The sequence below is a fragment of the Palaemon carinicauda genome, chromosome 34 (assembly GCF_036898095.1).
Source record: "Palaemon carinicauda isolate YSFRI2023 chromosome 34, ASM3689809v2, whole genome shotgun sequence".
NCBI classification, from domain to species: Eukaryota; Metazoa; Arthropoda; class Malacostraca; order Decapoda; family Palaemonidae; genus Palaemon; species Palaemon carinicauda.
This window is the reverse complement of record NC_090758.1, coordinates 15,750,007-15,777,491: the sequence shown is the minus strand read 5'-3', so window position 1 is coordinate 15,777,491 and position 27,485 is coordinate 15,750,007. Positions and strand designations below refer to the sequence as shown.

At 44.3% G+C, this 27,485-nt stretch overlaps 1 protein-coding gene across 1 annotated transcript in view; it reads left to right on the top strand.

Annotated features, from left to right (window-relative positions):
- LOC137627096 (uncharacterized) overlaps positions 1 to 27,426 on the top strand; it is a 32,379-nt gene extending 4,953 nt beyond the window's left edge. Inside the window, exons 2-8 of the mRNA XM_068358109.1 lie at positions 1,929 to 2,002; positions 17,282 to 17,431; positions 18,024 to 18,398; positions 18,688 to 19,163; positions 19,775 to 19,959; positions 21,801 to 21,986; positions 26,476 to 27,426. Of these exons, the coding sequence (XP_068214210.1) occupies positions 1,929 to 2,002; positions 17,282 to 17,431; positions 18,024 to 18,398; positions 18,688 to 19,163; positions 19,775 to 19,959; positions 21,801 to 21,986; positions 26,476 to 26,690 (1,661 nt within the window). The 3' untranslated portion in view covers positions 26,691 to 27,426. The remainder of the gene's footprint in view (positions 1 to 1,928; positions 2,003 to 17,281; positions 17,432 to 18,023; positions 18,399 to 18,687; positions 19,164 to 19,774; positions 19,960 to 21,800; positions 21,987 to 26,475) is intronic.
- Positions 27,427 to 27,485: the final 59 nt, after the last annotated feature.

Genomic DNA, 27,485 nt, shown 5'->3' with positions numbered 1-27,485 from the left:
CGTATGTGAAACGGGTTGACACACTGCTAGTGGTCCATCTGGGATGTGTTTACTCCCATCAACTCTTGCATTCATCACCTTCTCAAGTGGACAGCCATTTTCCATTCTCTCAACATGGCCAAACCACCTCAACACATTCATATCTTCTCTAGCTGCTAACTCATTTCTTAATAATAATAATAATAATAATAATAATGATAATAAGAATAATAATAATGATGATGATTTGTCAAAAAAGTTTTCGATATAGGATCGATTCACATTTCAGTAGTCAAAGTTTGAATTTAACAGCGACAATATCGTCTTGTTTTTAACAGCGACAATATCGTCTTGTTTTTAACAGCGACAATATCGTCTTGTTTTCAAAGTCATCCGCTATTGCGAGGGATACCGTGCTATTGATAAAAGTTTATGATAACGTGACAATACGTTTAGCATTGAAATTTGAGCAAAATATGATTAAATTCAAAATACGTTTCTGTGTCGACAGATAATTCGTGCTTTTATCCCTGATAAAGATAAGATTCGCTGGCTACGTAGTCAGTCGTACAATTCAGTCTAATGTATCTTATCTACAACACAGAAGTTCACGTGAACTGTTATCTGAACCTTTATCGGGAAAAGTATTAATTTCCGAGAAATGTAACGTAAACAGTTGCTAGTGGATTGCTCGAAAGTGAGGCGTTATAACACTATTCTATCTAATTTCTCCTCCTCTTGTATTGTTAAAAGTTTTTTATAGTTTAAACTGGAAATATTTATTTTAATGTTGTTACTCTTCTTAAAATATTTCATTTTTCCTTGTTTCCTTTCCTCACTGGGCTATTTCCCCTGTTGGAGTCCCTGGGCTTATAGCATCCTGCTTTTCCAACTAGGGTTGTAGCTTAGCAATTAATAATAATAAAAATAACAATACTGTGGAAGTCAAGATAGCTTCTATTTATTCATATTTCTTACATATTTACATAGTTTTAATGTTATTGAATCACTGAGCGGTTTTAAAATTTCATATATATTTTATATTAAAGCAAAGATAAGGTTATCAAAGAAACATTGAACTAATTACAATGAAAAAATCTCAATTATAGTTATAATCTCTAATACAAGATCTTTAGAATTTGAGTTTAATGAAAGATTGAAAAAAGCTAATCAGACAATGGCTAGGTGAAATAAAATCTGGAAATCAAATTGCCTGAAATTACACATAAAAATCAGGCTATATATCAGTTTAGTAAGATCGCTGTTAATGTATGGAGATGAGTCGTGGTATGACAATGAAACAATATCCAACAGAATTTGTGGATTTGAGAACAAAGCCCCCAGAAGGATAATGGGAGTTAAATGGCAGGATAAGATTAGAAATGAAACTATGAGAGATTATTCGAGTGACATATGTGGATGAGATCACGATGAGTGGAAGATGGAAATGGTTTGGACATGCTCTTCGCACTCCCCACGAGAGATTAGTTCATCAAACTTTAAGCTGGGCTCCACAAGGCACTAGAAGAATTGGAAGACTCAGACCTACGTGGCTGAGGACTATGAAGCGTGAAGCAGGAGATGAGCTTGGAGAGGAATTAATTTTAAAAGCTCTCAAGATACAGATAGAGACAAAAGGCGAAATCTATCTGAGGCCCTTTGCGTCAATAAGCGTAGGAGGAGATGATGATGATGATAGTTCTATAACCTGGATTTAATGCCAATACCTCGCCCACCGTACGCTACAATTTCACTATCTTTTTTCGGCCAAATCGTACAATGAATATTTTCGTATAACAAAAATCAGAAGTGATGATGAAAGCGTAAATTTATATTTTTTTTTCATTAGACGTACTTTAAGTTATTTTATGAGAAAAAATATATGAAATAACCTTAAAAAGTGACCCATATTAACTTATTTTCTAAATCAAGTAATTTTCTAATTCCAGATCGTGGGTTTCTCTCAAAAATTCCGCTCGAAGATTTGCCGAAAATGATATTCCTGGCTGTCGACCCGAACAGGGTAAGAATGAAGTAATATTAAGATGCAAAAATTTCAAATGAACCGGTAATTTTGTCAAATTTTAACCCCTAGTAATTGTATGTCCTCCTCAGAGTGCCTTCACTACTCTGCAAAATACGTTTGCAGGCACTCTATCAATTATCAAATACGTGCAAAACTCCTTAGCCTCTTCCTCTAGCAAACTCCTCTACTGCAAATTCTCCTTCACTCTTTCTTTCCATCTAACCCTTTGCCTTCCTCCTGTCTTTCCCCCATAACAGGTTACAACCAAACCTTCCTCACTCCTTTCACCACCTCACCCATTCTTACTACATGGCCATACCATCTCAATAATGACTCTACAATCATACCAGTAATCTTTACGACTAAAGCATTTTTCCAAAATTATTATTTTATCTGTAAGATCCTTCAAATCTAACTCTACTTCCAAGTCCCCGCTCATTCCAACTTCTGTTCCTAACTGCAGTAAAATAGTTCTCGATTTTCTGCTGACTTGGCTTTTCTATTTTTTTTTATACCGTCCCCACCACATTCTACCATCTCCCCTGGCAGTTTTTATTCTACCTACAACCTCTCTCCTGGTTTGAATTTAATTCCAAATACTGCGTTTGAAATCCTCTGTCCGTTTTAAATCTAGGCCTCTTACATCTTGCTTGATTATGTTGTCCTCTGCCCGTCTTCTAGAATTCATAGAACTATTAGAGAGATCTTGCCATTTTCTTTATATCCTTCTCTACATTCTTGTTCAATCACAAGGACGCGAATACCATGAGACCTTCTACCGGGGATACTCCCCAGGGTGGCGCCTGGGGGGGATGTTAGAGGGGACCAGTGATAGTCCCTGCTGGCTTATGGTCGCCCGAGGAGAATGATGTAGATCGTCTCAGTAGAGACTTAAAACCCGCAACTTTAACTTTTCTTTTTTAACCATAAATGCCAGATCATCTGTATATAACAATACTCTACCCATAGATTTTCATTCCAAATCTCTTCAATCAGTTGATAAAACGGATTTTGACATGAGAAAAATAACAAATTTATAACAGAGTTTGTATTTTTCCTAACATACAAACCCGAATTCTTTACTATAGGAGATATTCTAGCACGAGCTGGAAAATATGGCTGAAAAACCTTAACAAGGTTGTTAACGACCGGGCCAGTAGTTATCCAACTGTTACGGGTGGGGGACTGCCGGCCGGTAGCTACTGAATACCTTCAATCGGATTCTAGCTAGGACTATCTTAGGGGTCGGTGACGGAGGGAAGATTTGAGTAAAGAATTCGGGTTTGTATGTTAGGAAAAATACAAACTGTTATAAGTTTGTCATTTGTTCCTACACTAAATAAAAACCCTCATTCTTTACTATAGGAGAGTTAGTCTTGAGGTCAGGGTGGACGAAGGGTTCTCTACTCCTAAAGAAGATAGTCCTCAGACTAGACTCTATTGATGAAAAAATCTCCCATTAACTTTTCTCTGTAGATCCCCAAAATCTTAGCAAGACTGAAGGTTTTTACTTACGTGGAAACAAATGTTTCAGTGTGAAGAGGGTCGAGAACAAAGACTTGGACCATTTCATACATAGGATTCCCCTGACCTTGAAAAGGAGAATTCTCGTGACTACGAGTATAACTTATACCCTGTGAGAGGAGTCAGATGAGTTTCATACCTTATTTCCATTAGTGAGTCCAGCTGAAACTGGTTACAGACTAGGATACCCAGATGGGAGGAAGAAGAAAGGAGCAGAAGATAGATGGATGCTCTTCTAAAACCTAGTGTAACACAGAATCCTCGACCAATAGCTACTATCCCCTGAAAGGGCGCAAAGGTAGATACAGCACCTGTTGCCCTGCCACAATAGGCCCTATAGAAAAGGTGTTTAGAGACCTATTTGTCACATCGGTTAAATATTGAGAGGTGACTGTAGATTGACGCTTCCAGACTCCAGCTCTTAAGACTTGGGATTCTGAAAAATTCTTCTTAAATGCCAGAAAGGCAGCCACTCCTCTAACTTGATGGGCTTTGGGTTGAGCTGCCTCTGGGTCTCCGTGAATGACCCTCGCAATAACTTTCTTGAGCCAGAAAGAGATGGTGTTGCGAGAGATTCTCTTTACCTTATTGGTACTGAGGAAGAGATGATGGAGACGTGGTCTGAAAGGTCTGGTGTGCTTCAAGTATTTACTTAGCACCTTGACTGGGGACAGTAGCAATTGGTCAGTATCCTGTGTTACCTTATTGAGGCTGGAAAATTGAAATTCTCTAAACCTCTCATTGGCTGATGAAGGATTCTGAGTTTTGGCCACAAAGCCTGGCACGAAGTTGAGCGAAACTTCCCCCCATCCTCTAGAATGGGTGACTTCGTAGGATAGACCATGAAGTTCACCAACCCTTTTTGCCATGAAGTTCACCAACCCTTTTTGCCATGAAGTTCACCAACCCTTTTTGCCGAGGCCAGAGCTACTAGGAAGACGGTCTTAAGGGTTAGGAAGTAGTCAGAGGCCCTATTTAAGGGCTCATAGGGAGGTCCCTTCAAGGAACGTAAGACCAGGGACACGTCCCAATGTGGTGGTCTAATCTCCACTGGGGGGCAAGATCTCTCAAAACCTCAAATCAACAAGGTGATATCTTCTGAGGTGGAAAGATCAACTCCTCTCAGTCTACAGATGAGGCTTAAGGCTGAACGATAGCCCTTAATTGCCGAGACTGATAGGAGTTTCTCCTCCCTGAGGTACACCAGGAAGTCTGCCACTAATGGAAGAGAGGGATTGAGTGGAGACACGTCTTGCCCTCTATCCCAAGCTGCAAATACTCTCCATTTTGCTTGGTAGAGGTTTGTGGAAGATTGGCGCAGGTGCCTGGACATGTGATCAGCCACCTTCCCTGAAGAGCCTCTGCTTCTGAGGAGAGAGTGGACAGCCTCCAGGCGTGAAGCTTCAGGAAGTGGATTTTCCCGTGGGGGATACCACTGTGTGGCTGCGTCAACAGACGGGGTTCTGGAGGTAGAAACCTCGGCACTTGAACCAGCAGGGAAAGGAGGTCTGCGTACCACTCTCTGCTTGGCCACGCCGGAGCTATTAGCGCTAGTTTGCAGTTCCGGGAGGTCCTGAGTTGGTTGATCACCCTTCTGAGCAGGCAAAAGGGTGGAAAGGCATATGTATCCAGGTTGTCCAAGGAGTGTTGAAAAGCATCCTGGATCGCTGCCTGATGGTCTGGAACTGGGATCCGTAGCGGGGAAGTTTTGCATTCAGAGAGGTGGCGAACAGGTCTATTGGGGGGAAAACCCCACAAAGCTATTACTGTCTTCGCTACTCGAGGATCCAAAGACCATTCGCCACTCAGCACTTGGTGATGCCTGCTCAGTTGATCTGCCACGACGTTTCTCCGACCCGGAATAAACATGGCTGAAAGGGAATGTTGTGGCTTTCTGCCCACTGGCAGATCTGGACTGCTAACAGACAGAGGTCTCTTGCCAGAGTACCCCCTTGCTTGTTGATGTATGAGACGGGTGTGGAGTTGTCGCTCATCAGAACCACCTCTAGTCCTTGTAGATCTTCTACAAAGAATTTTAGGCCTTTCCAGGCTGCTAATAATTCCAGATGATTTATGTGGAGAGACTTCTCTACCGGAGACCAAACTCCTGTTGCTAATTTCGGGCCTAGGTGGGAACCCCATCCCCATAGCGACGCGTCTGAAAAGAGTTTTAACTTCGGACGGGGGCTTTGGAGGGGAATGCCCTTTTGGGTATTCTCTCTGGTCGACCACCAATGAAGATCTTGTAACACCAGATTTGGAACCTCCACTGCCAAGAATGGGGAATCTGTCTTTTGAGACCAATCAGTCTTCAGATGCCATTGGAGACTTCTCATTCTCGACCTTCCACCTGGAACTAGTTTTTCCAGGGAGGAAAGATGGCCCAAAAGACATTGCCACGACTTAGCTGAAGGCGGAAGTGGAGACAGGAGATGGGCGATGGACTGATCCAGTCTCCGAAGCCTGTCTTCCGACGGAAACACTCTCCCTACCTGGGTGTTGATGGACATACCCAGATAGTTCAAGACTTGGGTCGGAGTCACGCAAGACTTCTCTGAGTTTACAAGGATCCCCAGGTCCTTGCAAAGGTTCAAAAGTCTTCTCAGGTGATCCAGAGCTAGCTCCCTGGACGAGGCTAGGAGCAGCCATTCGTCCAGGTATCCTAGCAGACAAATTCCATGCTTGTGAGCCCACAAAGATACGATTTCGAAAATCTTCGTAGAGACCTGTGGGGCGGTCGAGAGGCTGAAGCACAGGACCTTGAACTCGGAGATTCAACCCTGAACCAGAAAGCGCAGGAATTTCCGAGATGTGCGATGGATCGGCACTTGGAAATATGCATCTTTTAAGCCCACAGATGCCATAAAGTCTCCTGGACGCACCGCTTGGGTCACGGATGCAGCTGTCTCCATTTTGAATGGAGTTTGCTTTACAAACTGGTTCAAGGTCGAAAGATCGATTGCTGGTCTCCAACCTCCCGAGGCTCTCTCTACCAGAGAGGTGACTGAAAAACCCCGGGGAGGTGTTGGAGACTTCTTGAATAGCGCCTTTTAGAAGCATGCTCTGGATCTCCTAAGCTAGGGCTTGCTGTTTCCCGGGATCCCGAGGGATCTGGGAGGACGAGATCAGGGGAGGAGTTAGAGGAGGAGGAGAGTCTATGAAGGGGATGCGGTACCCCCAACGAAGCACCTTGATGGTCCATTGCATGGCCCCCAAAGCCTTCCACCTCCTCCAACTCCCCTGCAGGCAACCCCCTATGCACTGTGAGGGGGGAGCCGTGAACCTATTTCTGTCTAGGGTTCCTCCCTCTGCCTTTAGCCTTAGGAGGAGCCGACTTTCCTCTGCCCATAGGTTTGGGTGTAAAAGAGGGGCGGCTGGGGTTCTTGGCTGGCAGTGGAGATGCGGTTGTTGCCTTGGGTTGTGGAGTTGGCTGCTGTTGCATTGGGCGAAAGGATGCAGCCTTTTGCATCGCGGTGTCCAGCGTCTCTTTCCTTCAAGTATCCAGGGCAGAGGAGACCGCCTGCTTAGAAAAGAGGAGAGGTTGCAGAAGATCCGAGTTCCTCAAATCAGACTTTTCAGTCTTACCGATGCTCCTATGAAGTCTGGAGACTACTGATTCCCTCTTTTTGAGAATCCAGTTGCTCCACATCGTTGCAGCCGTAGTAGTTAGGAAGTCCATTGTTTTGGCCCCGGCTGCCTGGACTTCCTGTAGGGACTGCATGGAGTTTTGGTTTGAAAGGTCTTCGTGACTTGCTAGGTAGCCGACTGTACCTGACCACGTGTCAAACAGGATAATGCCTCCAGAAGGGACATTGACGCTGCTTCCATTGCCAAGGCTTCTGTGGCGGTGAAAGAGACTGGGAGAGAAGAGAGTCTCTCTGCAGAGCAGCCAGGTGTGAGCCTTGCTGTGAGGGGATCCAGTGTCAGAGGAGAAGGGTTGGCGTCTCTGACCTTGTAAAAACGCCTTTGCCTCGAAAAAGGAAAATGTAGAAGTTTATGGGATCCTTGAGACTTCAAAGAACCCGTTTCCCCCGAGACGGCCTGCGAGACCTTCCTCAGATGGCCTGCAGTGTGAATAGACCAGGGAGGTTCGATTCTGGTCTTAGGGTTTGGTGGAGGACGACATAGTCTGTCTAAAGCTGGAGCGTAGGTATGTCGAGGTGACAGGTGTAAATCTCTGAGGCCTGAGATATTACACATTGTTCTTAGAGCCCTCAGATAGGCGGACTCTAAATCTTTTGATGGTTGTTCTTCTGAGGAATCTTCCGGTAGCGTTAATTCCTCGCGAGGGGGGGGCGATAGAAGCCCGAGTGTCTGAAGGTAACGGCGAAGTAGCATATTCCATTGCCGATATTCCCAGGGAAGGCTGGGTGCTAGCCAATGGCGCCGCGCGCCTGATCTTGCCTGGAAGTTGATGGTTTAGACGGAGGAGACCGAATTAACGGTACTGTCTCAATAAGAGGTTGCATTGATTGGCGGTCTGGTCTTTCTCCTCTGTTCTCAGCCAAAGAGAAGGAAGGGTTGGACCCCTGCGTCTTCTTCTGAAGTTCTCGTGAAGCTCATATTCCGTAACTCGTTAGAAAGTACGGGAACCGGAGCTGTTCAGTCTGACCCGCGAGGGCGAGGTGAATGACCCCGTGCGGATATGTCCGGAGCTTTGCGTGATCGGGAGGTTGAAGGACGGGAGCGCTCTCTCTCTCCGTTGATATGAAGCGACGGCGAGAAGAGTTCTTTCTTTCTTCCCTAGAGCGCTCTGAGCTCCTCCCGATAAAATATGAAGGGGAGAAAATCGCGCTCAGAGTGCTCTTTTTCCTTAGATTTAACATCAACCCAACGGGAGCGCTTATTGCGCTTACGAGAAATCTCTCGTGACGAAGAGCGTGAATGTATCGTAAAGCTCTTCTTCTTATAGGGCCTAGATGATTCCTCGCGAGAGGAAGACAATCGCGAAGCAGAACGATGACGCGAGGATGTACTCTTCTTATGTGTATGACGAGAACGCTTATCGCTTCTCGGCGAGACATTTCGTGAAAAGATAGAAGGCGAGGAAGAGCTAGAACGATGACGTCTCTCCCTATGTTGCCTCTCTCTCCGACGAGAACGTCTGGGCGAAGGAGAGCGAGCTCTCCTTTTCCTCTTCTCTCTCTCCCTCCTGTCCTCCGAGGATGACGAAGACGATGAGCAGGAGGAGGAGGAGGAGGAGGAGGAGGAGGAGGAGGTATCGCGATGATCGCGCTTGTGACATTGTTTTGTAGAAGCGCAAGCACAGAGCGAAGTAGGTTCTGCGGGCGCTGAAGTTCTTACATCTGCTGACACTTCAGCGGCTGCCGATTGGGCTGACGGGATGTCGGCGAGGTCGGGAACTCCCAAAGGTTCCAAAGCAGAAGGGACCTGAGGGAAAACTGTGCCTGCAAAGATCTGGTTCCACCTTCCACCGAAAGAGAACCAGGAAGTCCAAGGGCAGCCCATACCGCTTGTACTTTATCGAAACTGTCCCACTGGGAGGGGCAACTTGATCCGCCTGACCCAGGGGAATGGGAGTTAAGTCAATGGTGCCGCTCTTCCTTGACTTCCCCCCGCAGGAAGGAGGCAAGGAAGAGTTTGAAGGAAGAGATCGAGAGGCCGAAGAAGAGGCCCGAGACTCCTTACCTTTCGACGGTGAACCTGGAGGTAACGTATCTTTCTTGGATTTCTTCTTCTTCCTCTTCATGAACTTATCCCACTGCGTTGGCATAGGGAATGAGGATCCACCTCCGGTGGTGACATGAATGTGTCACAAGATTTCGGGGGAATCCCGGGACACTTCCTCAAATTAGAGGACATCACATCTAATAACGAAAGAAAAATAAAAAGTTAATAAAAAACACACTAAAGAAAGGCTAGTCTGCCAGTCAAGCAAAAGCAGGAGCAGCGGTGTTACCACTGCGACGGGTAGAATTCGATTGGAGGTATTCAGTAGCTACCGGCCGGCAGTCCCCCACCCCTAACAGGTGGATAACTACCGGCCCGGTCGTTAACGACCTTGTTAAGGTTTTCTGCCGTATTTTCCAGCTCGCGCTAGAATATCTCCTATAGTAAAGAATGAGGGTTTGTATTTAGTGTAGGAACAAATCTATTTTTAGGTGAGATAGCCATGTCGTCCTGATGGAAGTCCCTCATTGGCAGCTTCTACTCGGGATATTTCTGCAAGTGATATACTAGAAAAATTTTAACTTAGAGGTATCAACAGAGTTCTAATCTCCGGATCGAATATCCCGAGAAATATCGTGTATTAATCAGGGACACGTTAATAACAAGCTATGGTTATCCTTTCCTGAATATAATTAACCTTGTCTCGAAGGATAAGGGATATGGTAGGAAACGTTGGCGAAAAAGCCATTACAATTCCTTATCTCAATGTGCTACAACTAACACATTTCCTGTTGAACCATTCCCTTTCGCGATAAAACAAGCATAAACCAAAAGGGACTGAGCGCCAATCATTGATGTGAACCAACAGTAACTCAAAACATTTCTATCTTACTGCAGGCCGTTATCATTGCCGTCTTTTTGGGCTCAAGCCATGGCGTCCTGATGGAAGGTTCCTGTTTGGTAGCTTCCTTGGGTATAAGACTACTAAGATATTCCCAGAGAATTTAACCACAGGTTATCACAGAATTCTAACTTCTGGAGCGAGTATCTCAAAGGTTTCCCTTTAAGACATCGTAATACAACAGGGGACACGCATGTCTGGTCGTGCCACATAGCTATCTCCACCCCGAACAGAGTTAACGCTTCGGTGTGTAAGGGCTGAGAATAGCTGGGAGCCGTTCCACAGCTAATCTCACTCGTGGCTACTACTGATACTCGAGACGTAAACAAACGGACGCCATTGCTCTAATGACGTCACGCGCGTCTTTATCCTTTGTTTAGTAGCTGCCCTACTGAGACGGATTTTCCCTTGTGTGAACTTTATCGCTTTGCATCTTCGCTATGTCGTTACCTTCAGCCTCGCCTTCTTCTGGAAAGGAGGAGCAGATGAAGTGCGATTTCGCATACTGTGCTGTGAAACGCTCGCAGTTTTACGGACATACGGCGTGCAGGACTCACGCCCCTTGCTCAGACAAGAAAGGGGATTGGAAGTTCTGGAATCCACTGGAATGTACGGTCTGCCAGGCCTACCTAGTTGAGGCCTTCCATAACCCTCCCTCAGCGGAGGTTAGAGACATTGCTCGTGAAAAACTGCGCAAGTGGGTGCGTGGTTTTCAGAGAAATGCTACTGGACCGTACCTGGCCACCGAAGAACTGAGGTCCCTGTTGTTCCCTAAGGCCTCCCCTGACTCAGTGGTTCCAAAGGAAGCAATCCCCACTGTCCAAATTACGGTGGAACCTGATGTGGTCATGGCTCAGTCCATGCACGAGTGTCGTTTAGATTCCGAGGATGATGAACAGATCTCTGACGTCTCGGAAGACACGGAGAAGACGCTTATGGCTCAAGGAGCCGAAGAGGACGAAGACAAGGTGGAATACACCGAGTCGGAGATTGGAGCTACTCCCTCGTCCATCCCTCCGCCTACTCCTACACCGACGGATGTGTCCATCCCGTCTACCTCCTCGACCCCGGATCCTTCCTCTTCTACCCAAGAACTGATCCGACTGATTAGAGCTGTCATGGACGACAGACTGAAGGAGAACCAGGAGTCCATCAGGTCTATGATTGGATCCAGAGAACCGAAGAAGATCTCGGTCAAGGATCTCCCAGCTTGCTCTCATGCCAATCCGTGGAGGTATGCAGAGCATATGGTTATTGCGACCGGCAGGATCTTTGTTAGTGACAAAATCGGCACGGTCCCGTTGGAAGATGTGGAATTCTTCCCAAGCTTCGAGGCCTACCCGGACTGTTACGTCCGGCTTCGTTCCGAACCTGCCTCGAAGGAGGAGACCGAACCTAAAGAAGAGATAGTGTTCGATCTCGCAAAGGCCCAGGCTATGCTAGCCTCCGCATTTAAGAGCAGGGGCTTTACCTGCTCTAAGCTTCCTGCCTTGAGCAAGAAGCATCCTACATATGTCGCACCTGACACTGCGATTCTTCCATTTTTGGAAAAGGCCTTGGCTGCATGCCTTAAAGCGGCGGAAGAAGGAAAACCCTGCCCTGCACTGGAGGAGTGCAGACCCTTCTCCATCGTGACACCCCCTGACACTAGACAATGGAAAGATGTCCAACATACTTTCGTCGTGGGTAGGCTCGATCCTGACGTCGCCGGACGTCAGTTTAATGAAGACCTCCCTAAGCTCAATGATCACCTCCTTCGCCGGGAACAAGACACGAAGGAGAGGCTTGCGGCATCTCTTTCTCATCAAGTCCAACTTGAAGTTATGGCCTGTGACACAGCAGTACCCGATCACTACATGGTACTGGCCAAATCCCACTTACTCACGGTAATGAAGGACTTGTACCATTTCATAAAGGCTCGTAGAGCCTGTCGTGAATTCGTGTTTGTCGGTGCCACCGTGAAACACGAACCCCGGAGGCTGATTTCCTCCAACATCTGGGGAAAGCACCTGTTTCCTTCTGACCTTGTCAAGGAAATAACGGACAGAGCCGCCACGGAGAATAGGAACCTTCTCCACAAGTGGGGCATGTCCAGAAAAAGGAAAACCTCTCAGGACGATGGACCTCAGCCTAAGAGGAAACCTCAAAAGCCGAAACCCCAGCAACGTCAACAAAGACGTCAGTTTCCGGGACCCGCTACCTCCCAAGTGGTTGCCCAACCACAACAGACCTTTCAATTGGTCTCCCAACCGGTGTTGTCACAGTCACCGGTCTTCACCCCTGCCTTTGAGCAGCCATCCACTACCTTTCATGCCAGAGGTAGAGGCTCGTCCAGGGGTGCAAGCAGAGACGCCTCTCGTCGTCCCTCCAGAGGTAGAGGAGGAAAGGGAGCTAGCGGCCGAGGCAACAAGTCCTCGGGACACCAGAAGCAATGAAGTGCTTCCGGTGGGAGGAAGACTCCGCCAATTCCAGGATCGTTGGACCTTCGATCCTTGGGCACACAGCATCATCAAGAACGGTCTAGGCTGGAGTTGGGTGCAACCACCCCCAATCTTCCAGCGGTTCTTCCAACAATCGACCCCCATTCTGGAAGAATATGTTCTAGACCTCTTGAACAAGAAGGTGATAAGGAAGGTAAAGTCCACCAGGTTCCAAGGGAGACTGTTTTGCGTTCCCAAGAAGGACTCAGACAAGCTCAGAGTCATTCTGGACTTATCCCCCCTCAACAAGTTCATAGAGAACAACAAATTCAAGATGCTGACGCTTCAACAAATAAGGACCCTTCTGCCTCAAGGTTCCTACACGGTCTCTATAGACCTGGCGGATGCCTATTGGCACATTCCAATGAACCATCACGCTTCCTCCTACCTAGGATTTCGACTCCAAAGGAAAAGCTACGCCTTCCGGGCCATGCCGTTCAGCCTCAATGTGGCCCCTCGGATCTTCACAAAGCTGGCGGATGCCATAGTACAACAGCTCCGCCTAAGAAACGTCCAGGTGATGGCCTACCTCGACGACTGGCTAGTCTGGGCTCCATCGCCCGAAGAGTGTACAAAGTCTTGCGACGAAGTTACCCAGTACCTAGAACACCTGGGATTCAAGATCAACGAGAAGAAATCTCGCCTCTCTCCGGCTCAGAAGTTTCAGTGGCTGGGAATCCACTGGAATCTTCAGTCACACCGCCTTTCCATCCCCCAGAAGAAAAGGAAGGAAATAGCAGGGTCTGTCAAGCGACTACTGAAATCCAAACGCATTTCAAGACGACAGCAGGAACGAGTTCTAGGCTCTCTACAATTCGCCTCAGTGACAAACCCAGTGCTTCGTGCACAGCTAAAGGATGCCGCGGGAGTCTGGAGACGATCGGCATCCATCGCTCGAAGAGACCTCAAGAGACGGCTTCCAAACAGACTTCGACGCCTCCTAAAGCCGTGGTCGGAAGCAATGGCCCTGAAAAGGTCCATTCCTCTCCAACACCCTCCTCCATCACTCAACATCCACACGGATGCCTCACTGGAGGGCTGGGGAGGTCACTCCCACCTGAAACAAGCTCAAGGGACCTGGTCTCCACTATTCAAGACGTTCCACATAAACATCTTGGAGGCCATGGCGGTCCTTCTTACTCTGAAGAAGCTATCCCCGCCGCCCTCGATCCACATCCGTCTAACCCTAGACAACTCGGTGGTAGTTCGATGTCTCAATCGCCAGGGCTCAAGATCGCCCCAGATAAATCAGGTGCTTCTCCCAATCTTCCGTCTGGCGGAGAAGAAGAAGTGGCACCTGTCTGCAGTTCACCTACAAGGATTCCGCAACGTGACAGCGGATGCTCTATCTCGGACAAACCCGATAGAGTCGGAATGGTCTCTAGACGCAAGATCATTCTCCTTCATCTCTCATCAAGTCCCAGAACTTCAGATAGATCTCTTTGCAACGAGCGACAACAATCAACTTCCTCTGTACGTAGCCCCGTACGAGGACCCCAAAGCAGAAGCGGTGGACGCCATGTCACTGGACTGGAACAGATGGTCGAAGATATACCTGTTCCCTCCCACCAACCTTCTGTTGAAAGTCCTCTCCAAACTGAGAACCTTCAAAGGGACAGCGGCCCTAGTGGCTCCCAAGTGGCCCCGGAGCAACTGGTACCCCCCTGGTCCTGGAGCTGCAGCCCAAGCTGATCCCTCTCCCGGGCCCAGTTCTCTCTCAACAAGTACAGAAGTCGACTGTCTTCGCTTCATCATCGAAAATCAAGGACCTTCATCTCATGATTTTCTCTCCCTTGCCGCAAAGAAGAGGTTTGGGATCTCGAAGAAAAGTCTAGACTTCCTAGAGGAATACAAGACCGAATCCACGAGACGGCAATATGAATCATCCTGGAGGAAATGGGTCTCCTTTGTTAAAGCAAAAAATCCTAAAGAAATCACCATTGATTTCTGTATGTCCTTCTTCATTCACCTTCATGGACAAGGATTAGCAGCCAATACGATTTCAACCTGCAAATCGGCTTTGACTAGACCAATTCTATATGCTTTCCAAATTGATCTGTCCAACGACATCTTTAACAAACTGCCGAAAGCATGTGCTCGCCTACGCCCAGCACCCCCTCCGAAACCGATCTCCTGGTCACTAGACAAGGTGCTCCATTTCGCCTCCAACTTGGACAATGATTCATGCCCCCTCAAGGATCTGACTCAGAAAGTTATATTTTTATTTGCTCTCGCCTCGGGAGCTCGAGTCAGCGAAATAGTGGCATTATCAAGAGAAGAGGGACACATCCTGTTTGCTGATTCAGGAGAAGTGACCCTCTCCCCTGATCCGACGTTTCTCGCCAAAAATGAATTACCCACCAAAAGATGGGGCCCTTGGAGAATATGCCCCCTGAAGGAGGATGTCTCTCTATGTCCAGTAGAGAGCCTCAAGGTCTATCTTCGCAGAACTTCAAACTTTGGTGGAGGCCAACTCTTCAAAGGAGAAACATCGGGCAGCGACCTGTCACTGAAACAATTAAGAGCGAAAATCACCTACTTCATTCGCAGAGCGGATCCGAACAGTACACCCGCTGGTCATGATCCTAGAAAAGTGGCATCTTCTCTGAACTTCTTTCAGAGCATGGACTTTGAGAGCCTTAAAAACTTTACGGGCTGGAAGTCCTCGCGAGTTTTCTTTAAACATTATGCGAAACAAGTGCACGAAATCAAACATTTTGTGGTAGCCGCAGGTAGTGTTATGAAACCTGCACCTAACTCTGCGTAGAACAGTGAGTTACTTGGGACTCTAACTCTTCGGGTGCCTATGTTGACCCTCGAGTGATTCATAGTGATGTCTAAAAACACTTAGTGCTTTTATAACTGTTCTTATCCCAGGTGAAATGTCATAGTGTCACACAAGTGCCGCATGCCTTGAGCATGATGTGTTATTTAAAGACTTGCGTTCCTCGAGAACGAGTACCTACTAATCCTGAAATTCCCTTTCAGATTCAAGAGCAAGCCTTTATTTCTATGTACATTATTATTACTGTAAATGAACTTTACTTTTGCTGTAAATTATTTAATTTCTGCATTGTGAAATAAAATTTCTATTTTATTACTTATGCGTCTCTTTCAGCTCCTACTTACTATGAAATACATACTGTCATAGTTTTATTTATTCCTCCTTTCTTATGGTCATGAAGAATTTAAGATGTCTATTCCTAAATTATATTCACCTTGCCTCAGTAAGGTTCCTACACGAATACTTACTTCTGATAATCAGGAGATGAACTCTACACACAGTGCCCAACCACCACTGTCCTACTTCAGAATGTTCCTATACAAATATCAAACATTCTGCTTCATCTCTAAGCTCTTAAAAGTTCTTCTGTCAAGATGAATAGCCCTTCAATACCACTTTGACGTCGGCATAGCCCATGGGAACTTCCTACCAATGGGGGGCAGGATATTTCGTTCCTATGGTTCTTACCTAAGATTACTTTGCTGTTTTGTCAATGCCTAGGCACTTAACTCTGGGGGAAAATCTACCACGATACATTGATTCTCTGGTACTCTTCCATCAGGACGCCATGGCTTGAGCCCAAAAAACGGATTTTGAGCGAAGCGAAAAATCTATTTTTGGGTGAGATAGCCATGGCGTCCTGATGGACCCTCCCTACTACTTCGTTCAGTTTGCTCCCACCCTACACAATTGTATCAGGCAGCAACTGGCGCCAGGATAAAGACGCGCGTGACGTCATTAGAGCAATGGCGTCCGTTTGTTTACGTCTCGAGTATCAGTAGTAGCCACGAGTGAGATTAGCTGTGGAACGGCTCCCAGCTATTCTCAGCCCTTACACACCGAAGCGTTAACTCTGTTCGGGGTGGAGATAGCTATGTGGCACGACCAGACATGCGTGTCCCCTGTTGTATTACGATGTCTTAAAGGGAAACCTTTGAGATACTCGCTCCAGAAGTTAGAATTCTGTGATAACCTGTGGTTAAATTCTCTGGGAATATCTTAGTAGTCTTATACCCAAGGAAGCTACCAAACAGGAACCTTCCATCAGGACGCCATGGCTATCTCACCCAAAAATAGATTTTTCGCTTCGCTCAAAATCCGTTTTATACTTATATACATTTCAAGTAACCCAACATGCTTTTCCAAAACTTTAAAAAAGTACCTCTTTAGTAATTTTCAGAGGCCTTCTTTGGGCCTGTAAACGTTCAGAAGAGTTTCTCTTTTTCTATTAATTTCACAATTGTTTCAACCTAAATCCTTCACCAAGTGTTCCGTTTGTTTGGTTACTCTATAATTACTAAAGTCAACATTTTCTCCATTCTGCATAAGAACATTTCCCCTAAGACTTTCCTCCAAATCATTTGAGATTCATTTGGATTTTATACAAAGTCCTCGTTACTCAGGGTTGCCATTCGTACGATAATTATCATACATGTACAATTATTTTGGGTTCAGTACAATGTACGATATATACTTTAGGTATATGTATGTGTATTTAATTAAACAATTATAGTAAAATACATTGAAATAAGTCCTTTATGCTACTCCTTAATAATTATGTTGAAAGTGTGTACGATAATATTGGGTGAAAAATGATAATTCTAAGGCTCATGTATGATAGTCCAGTGGAAATAATCTGGCAACCCTGTCATTTACATTCTCTAAGTTTTATCTCCATCGCCGGTCTTCTCACACTCAAATATTCTCCCTCTTCATCAACCATTCTCTTCCAATAGGCAGAGGGATGCGAAGGAAAAAAGCTCGCGACCAGTCCTAGCGAGTATACAGATGGCGGCGGTATGGGGGTAGGCACCATGGTGGGCAGAGGTGAACTGACCACTGAAGCTAAGACTGACTCTGTCACAAGGAGTCTGGAAAAACTTGAGGTAAGTCTAAAAATATAATAATTCTTCATTATTGATATTTATACCTTCGTATTACTTTATTATTTTTATTCTGAAGTTCTTGTCTCCTACGTTTACCTTTACTATTTTTATTCGGAGGTTTTTTTCTCCTCCGTTTATCACATCAATTACCCAACTATTGCTTTTATTTCCTTTTCACGCAAAAGGGGTTTCCAGCGGCGGACTTTGTCGGCTGACGAGAAAGGCTATTGGGAAATAGTAATCTTATGCTAGTGGTACTAGCAACTGCCGTTTATGTTTTATCTTGTTACTTAAAGATGATTAAGAAGCTTAGGTTTAGTTACAAGAAATACTTAGAAAAAAAAGTTAATATTAAATATCCCCAAGGTTTATTGGAACATATTTTCATTATCTGTAGAGTGAGATACATGTAAAATATCAAGAATATGTAACTAAAGCCTCTTTAATTCCAAAAGTGTATACATTCTTTTTTCAACTGTATATTGTTTAAACGTTTCCATTCTGTCTTATACAAAAAATGTCAAACCAAACACTGTTGACTGTACTTCGCTCCATAGAAAGCTGACTCCACATTTATCTCTCATGGAAACAGACTGTTCTGGAGAGGAAAAATCTGACTCCATTACTGAGAGAGATGCAGCTCCGCCTCCTGAAGCTGAGCGCCTGCGAACGATCAAGAGCCACCGGACCCAGCACTCTTGAGAGCAACTTCTCCGACTCCGACGAAAGGCTCGAAGACGGCGACGAGGAAATCCTCGCGTTCACCGAGATATTTGAAATGTTCGGCCACTCGACCCCCGAGCAGATCAAAAGCTTGTATGGGCAGATTATCACGCAGAAGAAAATTCCCGTACGGCGCAGTACCTCGGGCTACGACAAGAAGTCTTTCTTTGTGTATGCAGAGAACAAGGTCATCATGAAGATTTGTGATGATTTAACTCCAAAGGATGTCTACCACATGTATCAGGTATAGTTCCAGTGATATTATGGATGTATTGAAAAATGTGTACGTTATGCATTTTTGTAGTGGGCTCAATCTATACATTCCAGACATAATAGTAACTAATGTTGATGAAATATCAGCAAAATCCTAAGGAGAGGTAAAAAATTCAACAAATTATTGTAAAATTGTCCGCAAAGCAGACTAGTAACGTACAGGAACTGTACATTTCTTCCAAATAGTAGTACGGATCTCATGTAAAATGATTTTTAAGAAATATGAATTAACAATATATTGGTTGCTCTCATTACTTCAGGTTCTCCGAGAGTCCGAGGATGTTAAGGGTGACGACAACGCCAAGAGGATTTTGACGCAGCCCATCGATCTCAAGGCTTTGGAAAAGGTTCCTGGTCTAAAAGACGCTGCTTTCTATTATCTGATTCTCCTGATGATGCACAAGAAAATGCTGAATCGCCTCTATACGCATAAGCTCATCTTCATCTTCGAGCAGCTGAAAGAGATGGCACGCAACGAGAGAAAAGCCAACCCCAATATAGATCTCATTCTGAATGTCTTAAACAGATACCCCATTGCCTCCCGTCCTCCAGGCCTCTGCCTGATATTCACGGTGAACGAAGGCCGTGCGGGCTCTCAGAAGGATGTTCTCAGGGTTAGGGAGCTGTTTGAGAAGACGTTCAAATACGACTTGTTTACAAAAATTGATCCGACAGCGGAAGACATCAAAACGATTGTCAACAAGTTGAAACATGCAAGGAACAAATTCTACGACAGGTAAACGAAATGAACTTTCGGATTCTCATAAATCAAGTCAAGATCTATTATATTCTAAACTACCAACAGGTAATAAGCAATGTTTTGATTAGATACATTCCATCTTACACAAAAATATCTGAAGAGCATTGGTGCGCGTTCACCTAGCATTCACAAGGCAGCAGACCAATCCCCGCCCGGAACCGTGACGATGCCACTGCTGAGTCTGGGCGCCACTGTAAGGGTTGGGCTTGCCCGGCTGATGTTCTGGTGTGCATCTATTGCGATGATACTGGCACTGAAACCAGACATTTTTAGCTTTCTTTTAAAATATATACTACACTTGCGGGCACAAGAACATTGCAAGTTTAGAACATTTAAAACCTACGAAAACAAAGGATTTTGCTTTATACTTTATAAATGATTAAGAACTGTGCAAATCACAATCACAATTTAAAATAATAACTATACCACTCTTCACTTCATTCCTAATTTGTACGGCTTTCAAAAACAATACTTTTAAATAGGAAATTTTCATATTCCTCAAATATCAATGTACAGATTATACCAAAAGAAAAGTAATGTTAGATCTCTGGTAAATTACAAAAAGAACCAATATTTATTTTCCACAGCCTGGTAGTTTTCTTCATGGGTCACGGAGACAAGACGTACCTGACCCTCAAGGACAGCAGCATTCACAGACGTCGGGAGTTCATCGACCCTTTCATACAGATCGAATGGTTCTTCAAAAAGCCCAAACTCTTCTTCATCCAGGCCTGCTCCGTTAAGAAGGAGAAAAGGAGAATCTCTTCTACGTGTGAGTATCTTTTATAATTACCCTTTAGTATCCCCCATCGTAAAAGCTAAATAACTTTCCCCGTAGGGATCCAAAAGACTTACAGCTAAAGTAAACTGTAAAGGGAGGTTGGTACTCAACTTAGACGACGAAGAAGAAGCCATCACACAAAGAAAAACTTCAAAAAAGCTGATAAATAGCGCACAACGAAACAGCAACAACTGTACGATACGCGACGAACAAAGGAATGGGTCTCCAGAGACGAGTGGGGGCACCTTAGGGAGAGAGGATATGTAACGGCTACTCACTTATCCTTTCCCCCTAGTTGACTAGACTGGGTAAAGTCTATTGGGGGTGCAGATATCTATGGTTATCTTCGGATATGTCCCTGATTATACACGATATCTTCGGATAGTCGTTCCGGGGGTTGGAACCCCGTGATACCCGACGGTAATTCTCTTGTAATATCACTCGCAGATATATTATACAGTAGGAAGCTGCCGAAGGGAACTTCCATCAGGACGACATGGCTATCTCACCCAAAAATAGATTTTTCCTACGTCAAAATCAGTTTTATGCAAATACGAGAAATGCAATTACATGATAAAATTCCCACATAGAAAAAGAGGCACTTTGATGTGCAAATATATTTTCCAAATTTGCAGGATAGAACAAACATGAAAAAGAAAGTTCTCAATATTCTTAAAATATGCAAAACCTAAAAGCTACCCATTTAGTCAATAAAACCTGTGGGAAATGCATTGGCTCCTCCCTTTGTGGGGGAAAATGTTTAATTTATGAGGTTGTACGTCATTCCAAAAGGGCTTTGAACGTCTGACTCATTTTATCATTAATAGCTAGATCTGTCCTATCAAGTGGACATGTAGTCATATGACCCAATGTTCCAGCAGCTTAAGCTTTCAGCAGATTCAATTTTCAACCCATTCATTCTTTTCTTTAGACTTTAACTGTAATTGTATTTACGTAGAAAAGGCTTCTCAGATTCTTAGTTGCATTCAACGAAATATAAAATGTGGTAATAACCCTTCAACTGATCTGCCTTCTTTACATGCCACCTCAGCCCCCTGGCGAAATTGACGTAGGACAAATGGGTCTTCCCCGCCCGCGCCCCCCACATCTGGGCGATGATTTTGGGCTGGGTCAGGCGGAAGATGGCCGTGGGTTCGTCTTCCCACCGGATGAGAGAAGGGTTTGTTCGTTTGTCGGCCAGGAGGCGAATCAGAAACTCCCAAGATTTGAGACCGAGTTCTGTTTGGGCGAAAGGGAAGAGAAGGACATGGTGTATTTTGCTTGAAACATTATTAATTTTTGTGCATACAGTAATTTCATTATATATTTGTATGAATGGCGAGCGATTGTGACGCAGTTCTGATAGGCTCTGCTGCTTCCTTCGGTTGCCTTGGCGACTGCTGAGGATGCAACGGTAAGTGATTCTGCATATGAAGCTTCATTGTGGTGGATAACATGGGAGGGTGGGCTGCGAGTACAGCTTAGGGCAAATGGATAGGACAAAGACCTTGCAGTAATATGTACACTGTACCTTGTGACGTGCACTGACACCACTAAACACCTAACGTGGGTTAAAGGCATTTAAGCATAGAATAGTAATCCCATTCAAATATAAGAAACTTTGGGACATCTTGAATATTCAAGTTAAGTTTTTGTTCTTGTTTATTATTCATCGGATTCTTTAACTTAACCTGAATCCAGATATCCTACAGCATCTGATGAAGCAAATTGTTTTTCTACAAGATCCCAAAAGATTATTTTATGTACTGTATTAGCAAACAATATACATAACACTGAACCCTTAAAAGCTAACTAACAACATCACTTTACAGCGAACACTCTCGACGCAAAGGGAATGACGACCCAAACTGACTCCGTGGGCTGGAGAGCATCGGCTGGCCAGGAGTGGCAGGAGAAGTACGCGGACTTCACTGAAATCAGCAACATCAATGCCTACGCGGACACTCTAATATCGTACGCAACGATGTGGTATCAATATGCCTCTAGAGGGAACGAAGGTAAGGTCATGTTTGGTCTGAACTAGAATTTAAAATGTTGAAATAAAGTGACACTTACCTCTACACTGAAAGTACGTCTGTGGTTTCTAATAGAATTTCTTATTATGAATATAAATAGGTTTAATATAATATATTTTACATGGCAATCTCCTGGCTGCCACAAGTGTTACGCTCTGAAAACGGAAGATGTAGACGAAAAAATTGCAAAGTAGAAACAGTACTGTATGGTATATTTTTTTCTTATTTTCTAATTTACATAGAATCGTTTATATCTTATATATTGAAAATTTTATGTTTTCCCCACAATCGTACTGAACAGCAAAGAGCATTGAATCTTTACTGATAGCAATACTTCAGCAGGGCTTTACAGGTAGCGCATTATCTACGTTGCCTAAAGCAGTGGTCCTTAACCTGGGGTACCTTTACCCCCAGGGAGTACAAAACCTTAAACCTGGGGGTACGAGACTTGATACCCACTACAATGGTCCTGAATTTTTACCTTGAGAAAGTAAAACTTATATTTTCCCAATTCTTATCTTACAATACTATATACGTCTCAACTACTTTTTTAAAACTAACGCTGTGAAAATTGTTCCATTCTCTATAATTTCATATATTCTTGATATATTGTAAACGTAGAGTGTCATTTCTATTTTCGCTGAAGGAGTACACGTGTCTCTTCTGTTTTTGTCAATGAGGAACATGGTGATGGGCAGTTGCTGATGATGCCAATTCTATAGAGGTTCCGTCAGTTGCATTTCTGAACGGCAATGAACGAAACATTTAGGGTTTCAATCTTTCTCCACTCTCTTTAGTTCTCGTGTCATTTTTACTACAGTTGAGAAATGTTCTAGTGATAAGGGTTATGGTGGCCGACGTGGTAACGTCCCTGACTGGTGATAGACAGACTGGAGTTCGAGTCCCGCTCAAACTCGTTAGTTCCTTTGATTGCTGCAACCTCATTATCCTTGTAAGCTAAGGATGGGGTGATTTGGGGAAGCCTATAGGTCTATCTGCCAAGTCATCAGCAGTCATTGCCTGGCCCTTCTTGATCCTAGCTTGGGTGGAGAGGGAGCTTGGGCACTGATCATATGTATATATGGTCAGTCTCTAAGGCATTGTCCCGCTTGCTAGGGGAATGTCACTGTCCCTTGCCTCTACCCTTCATGAGCAGCCTTTAAACCTTTAACCCAACATCTTGTTCCAATGGATTTTCTTGTTCTTCTTCATCCTCACTTTAAAGGTTTAAAGGCCACTCATGAATGGCAGAGGCAAGGGACAGTGACATTGTCCTTTCAAGTAGGACAATGCCCTAGAGACTAACCATATACCTACATTTATACATATAATCAGCGCCCAAGCTCCCTCTCCACCCAAGCTAGGACCAAGGAGGGCCAAGCAACAGCTGCTGATGACTCAGCGGATAGACATATAGGCTCCCCCAAACCCCCCTTCCTTAGCTCACAGGGATGGTGAGATTGTAGCGCCCAAAGGAACTAACGAGTTTGAGCAGGACTCGAACTCGAACACCCAGTCTGGTGAATACCAGTCAGGGACGTCACCACATCGGCTACCGCAACTTGCTGACTTTGTAATCTCTATAAGACCTTCATCCATTACCATATCTGACTGGGCTTCGAGCTGGTCATTAACGTCCGCGATAGTCATATCGGTGAAGCCATTTCCTCCTAGCAATTTTATAGCCTCCCTTCCTTACGTATTGCCGAGAGTTGGATTTCATCGGCAGAGAATTCTCTAAAGTAGTTGACTGTTTCGGGCCACATTTTCTCCCAGCAGGCATTAAGGGTTTCATCTTTCACTGAACTCTTTTACAGCCTTCTGAACATTCAGGAGACATGTTGCAATGGTGTCCCCACAACGGTGCTTCTTCAGAGAGAAGCTATCAGCAGAGTTCCTAGCCTCGATTAGGTGCTACAGGGAGTTTCACATATAAAGGGCCCTAAATGCACAAATAATGCCTTGAACTATGGGCTGTATCACTGAAGCGGTGTTTGGATGTAAGACTTCAATCTGTACACTGTCATATAACAGGTGAATTGCGTGGCCTCCAGCATTGACCAATAAGAGGAGCACTTTGAAATAGAGTTCTTTTTCAGTGAGATAAAGCTTGACTTCGGGGGTGAAGCATTGGTGAAACCAATCCAGTTTTAATAGTTTTGTTATACCCGCTTTCTGGTTGTGTATCAAATGCACTGACGGCAAGTTCTTATTTGTGTTTTTGAGGGCCCTTCTGTTTTTGCATATGAGTCGAATTCATCATAAATTCTTCTCCAATTCACTAAAGGGGTTAACTACTGCACCGTATTCGTTCAGTGGCTATATTCTCCTTGGTAAAGGTAGATACGACTCTTAGGCGATGGTAAGCAGCTCTTCTACGTAAAGGACACTAAAATCAAACCAAATTTCTCTAATCTTGGGTAGTGCCATAGCCTCTGTACCATGGTCTTCCCCTGTCTTAGGGTAGAGTGCTCTTGCTTAAGGGTACACTCACACTATTCTATCTTATTTCCCTTCTTGTTTTTAAAGTTTTTTATAGTTGATATATGAAAGATTTAATTCAATGTTACTGTTCTTAAAATATTTCATTTTGATAATTACTTCTCTTGCAGTTTATTTATTTCCTTATTTCCTTTCCTCGCTGGGATATTTACCCTGTTGGAACCCTTGGGCTTATAGCATCTTGCTTTTCCAACTAGGGTTATAACTTATCAAGTAATAATAAAGCCTGTAGCAATTCTACATATATATTGTGTGAGAGGATCTTTGTACTGCTTGAATCTAGGGTCTCTGGTCTCCTTCATAATAAAAGTCTGCTATAACATCCGTTTTCAAAAGAAGCAAGTCTCATCCCTATTGAAAACCCTTTCCCACAAATGTCTTGAATGTGTCATTCACGTAATCCTCAGCGGTGGGTTTGTCAGCATTGACAGCTTCTCAGTGCAGCGACAAACTCTTATGGTTGAACTTCCTCTGAAAATGATCAACCGAGCCCTTAATAGCATTCAACTTGTTTGGTTCGGTAGATCAAAAATGGTCCTGTTTCTGGGTGTTCGTCAACGCCACCTGTAAACTTGCCATAAGGCTGCCGGGCCTATATGAGTATGGTGTTGGAATCAAGTGCATTTTTCTTCCTGTAGTCATTAATACAAAGGGCTAATGCAGACTTACTATGGCCTTATTGCAGAAAGTTAACACCCTTCTGACATCTAGTTAAAAGTCACATTTGCTGTCGTCCTTATATTCTTTTTGTCCTTTTTGATACAGAAATGGTAGCTTCGTTAACACCGTAATGGCGGCCAATATCCGCATACCTCCTCCCTTCCTTAAGCATGTTGAGAAGTTTCATCCTCTCTGCTATAGTAAACATCTTTCTCTGGTGTCTGGGTTCACTGTCAGAAGCCTTAGAAGGTAGAGAAAGTTTGGGCAACAAATGCAGGGATTGAAAGAAATTAAGAAAACAAAAAAACACACAACACAGGAAAGATGCTGAGCATCGTCGTGTGAATACGAGTAAAAGCTAACTAATTAACATGGGATACTGAATATCGCTGGAGAGAGATTTTGCGGTGGTCCAATCAGAAACCAGGATACTGAACAGTATGCTGTGATTGGTTGTTCTGTTGTATCAGCCAATAGTGGACCATGTTTGAAATCACCTGAGCAAACGCGGCCCCACCCCCTGGATTCCCAAGTTTTCTTTTCTATAAAGTTGTAAGATTCTTATATTCATCAGCGGTACACAATGAAGATTCTTTCAATATATCTTAATTACTGTGATATAATGCAATATTTACAGTTATTCTATTCAATCAATTTGTACGGGTGAAAAGGCTTATTTTTACCAGAGAAATACAGTACTAAGAGAATATAGACACATTGACCGTAGAAAGTAACAATAGGCTGAGGAGTCATGTATTTTCCACATGTATTGAGGGAGCAATACGCAAGCCGTGATATGGCATTGATTATTATATACAGAAAACTTAATACAAATACTAAGAGATGTATGATATCAAGAGCCTACAGCATAACTGTTATGAAGTTTGCGTATAAATTTTTACCTTATACATTGCTAACCTTTCAATAGTAGGGTGACGACTGCAAGCAGTCCATTCAGTAACTATGAGTTTTGCAAATTGTAAACCTTTATCATCTATTTTGAAAACTAAAAATGTTCAAGGAGAACAAGTTATATTCTATATATTCAAATCACAGCTTCCAAAAAGCTATCATAAGTCTGTCTGTCTGTCAGAGTATGGCTAATATTTCTACCTAAAAACTTAAAGCTCTACATAGCATTAAGGCTTCCCTTCTTTTCATTTCCAATGTCTTATCCATGGTATCATTTGAAAGCAAGTACAGTAGTTTTAAAAGCATTTTAACACGCTAGTGTACTGTTAAACATTTACTATTAGAAATTTCACAGCCACAAATAAAAATGTTTTAAATCTCACATAAATCTTTGCAGGATCTCTGTACATAGACACACTGGTCGATCAGCTGAAGATGCACGGACACACCGAGAGCATTGAAAACGTGCTCCGCAGGGTCCACTACAACGTCAACACCGTCTGCTTGCTGCACAATGAGTGTGGTGAAGAAATTCTTTGGAGGCAGGCCCCATACTTCGAGTCCTCCCTCTTGAAAGAATTTAGGTTTAATTCTCCCGAAGTCGGCAAGTAGTTTGCCTCACCGAAGTTAGCGAGTAATGTCCCTCGCCCGAAGTTAGCATATAGTTTCCCTTGCCCAAAATCAGCGAGTATTTTCCCTTGCCCGAAGTCAGTGAGTAGTTTCCCTAACCGAAGTCAGCGAGTAGTTTTCCTCACCCAAAGTCAGCGAGTAGTTTCCCTCACCCAAAGTCAGCGAGTAGTTTCCCTCACCCAAAGTCAGCGAGTAGTTTCCCTCACCCAAAGTCAGCGAGTAGTTTCCCTCGCCCAATGTCAGCGAGTAGTTTTCCTCGCCCAAAGTCAGCGAGTAGTTTCCCTCACCCAAAGTCAGCGAGTAGTTTCCCTCACCCAAAGTCAGCGAGTAGTTTTCCTCACCCAAAGTCAGCGAGTAGTTTTCCTCACCCAAAGTCAGCGAGTAGTTTCCCTCACCCAAAGTCAGCGAGTAGTTTTCCTCACCCAAAGTCAGCGAGTAGTTTTCCTCACCCAAAGTCAGCGAGTAGTTTCCCTCGCCCAAAGTCAGCGAGTAGTTTCCCTCGCCCAAAGTCAGCGAGTAGTTTCCCTCACCCAAAGTCAGCGAGTAGTTTCCCTCGCCCAATGTCAGCGAGTAGTTTTCCTCGCCCAAAGTCAGCGAGTAGTTTTCCTCACCCAAAGTCAGCGAGTAGTTTCCCTCGTCCAATGTCAGCGAGTAGTTTCCCTTACCAGAAGTCAGCGAGCGAGTAATTTCCCTCGCCTGAAGTCAGCGAGTGGTTTCCCCAAGAAAGGGAAAACAGATCTTGAAGAATATCATATATAAAGTATTGCTCTGAATGTC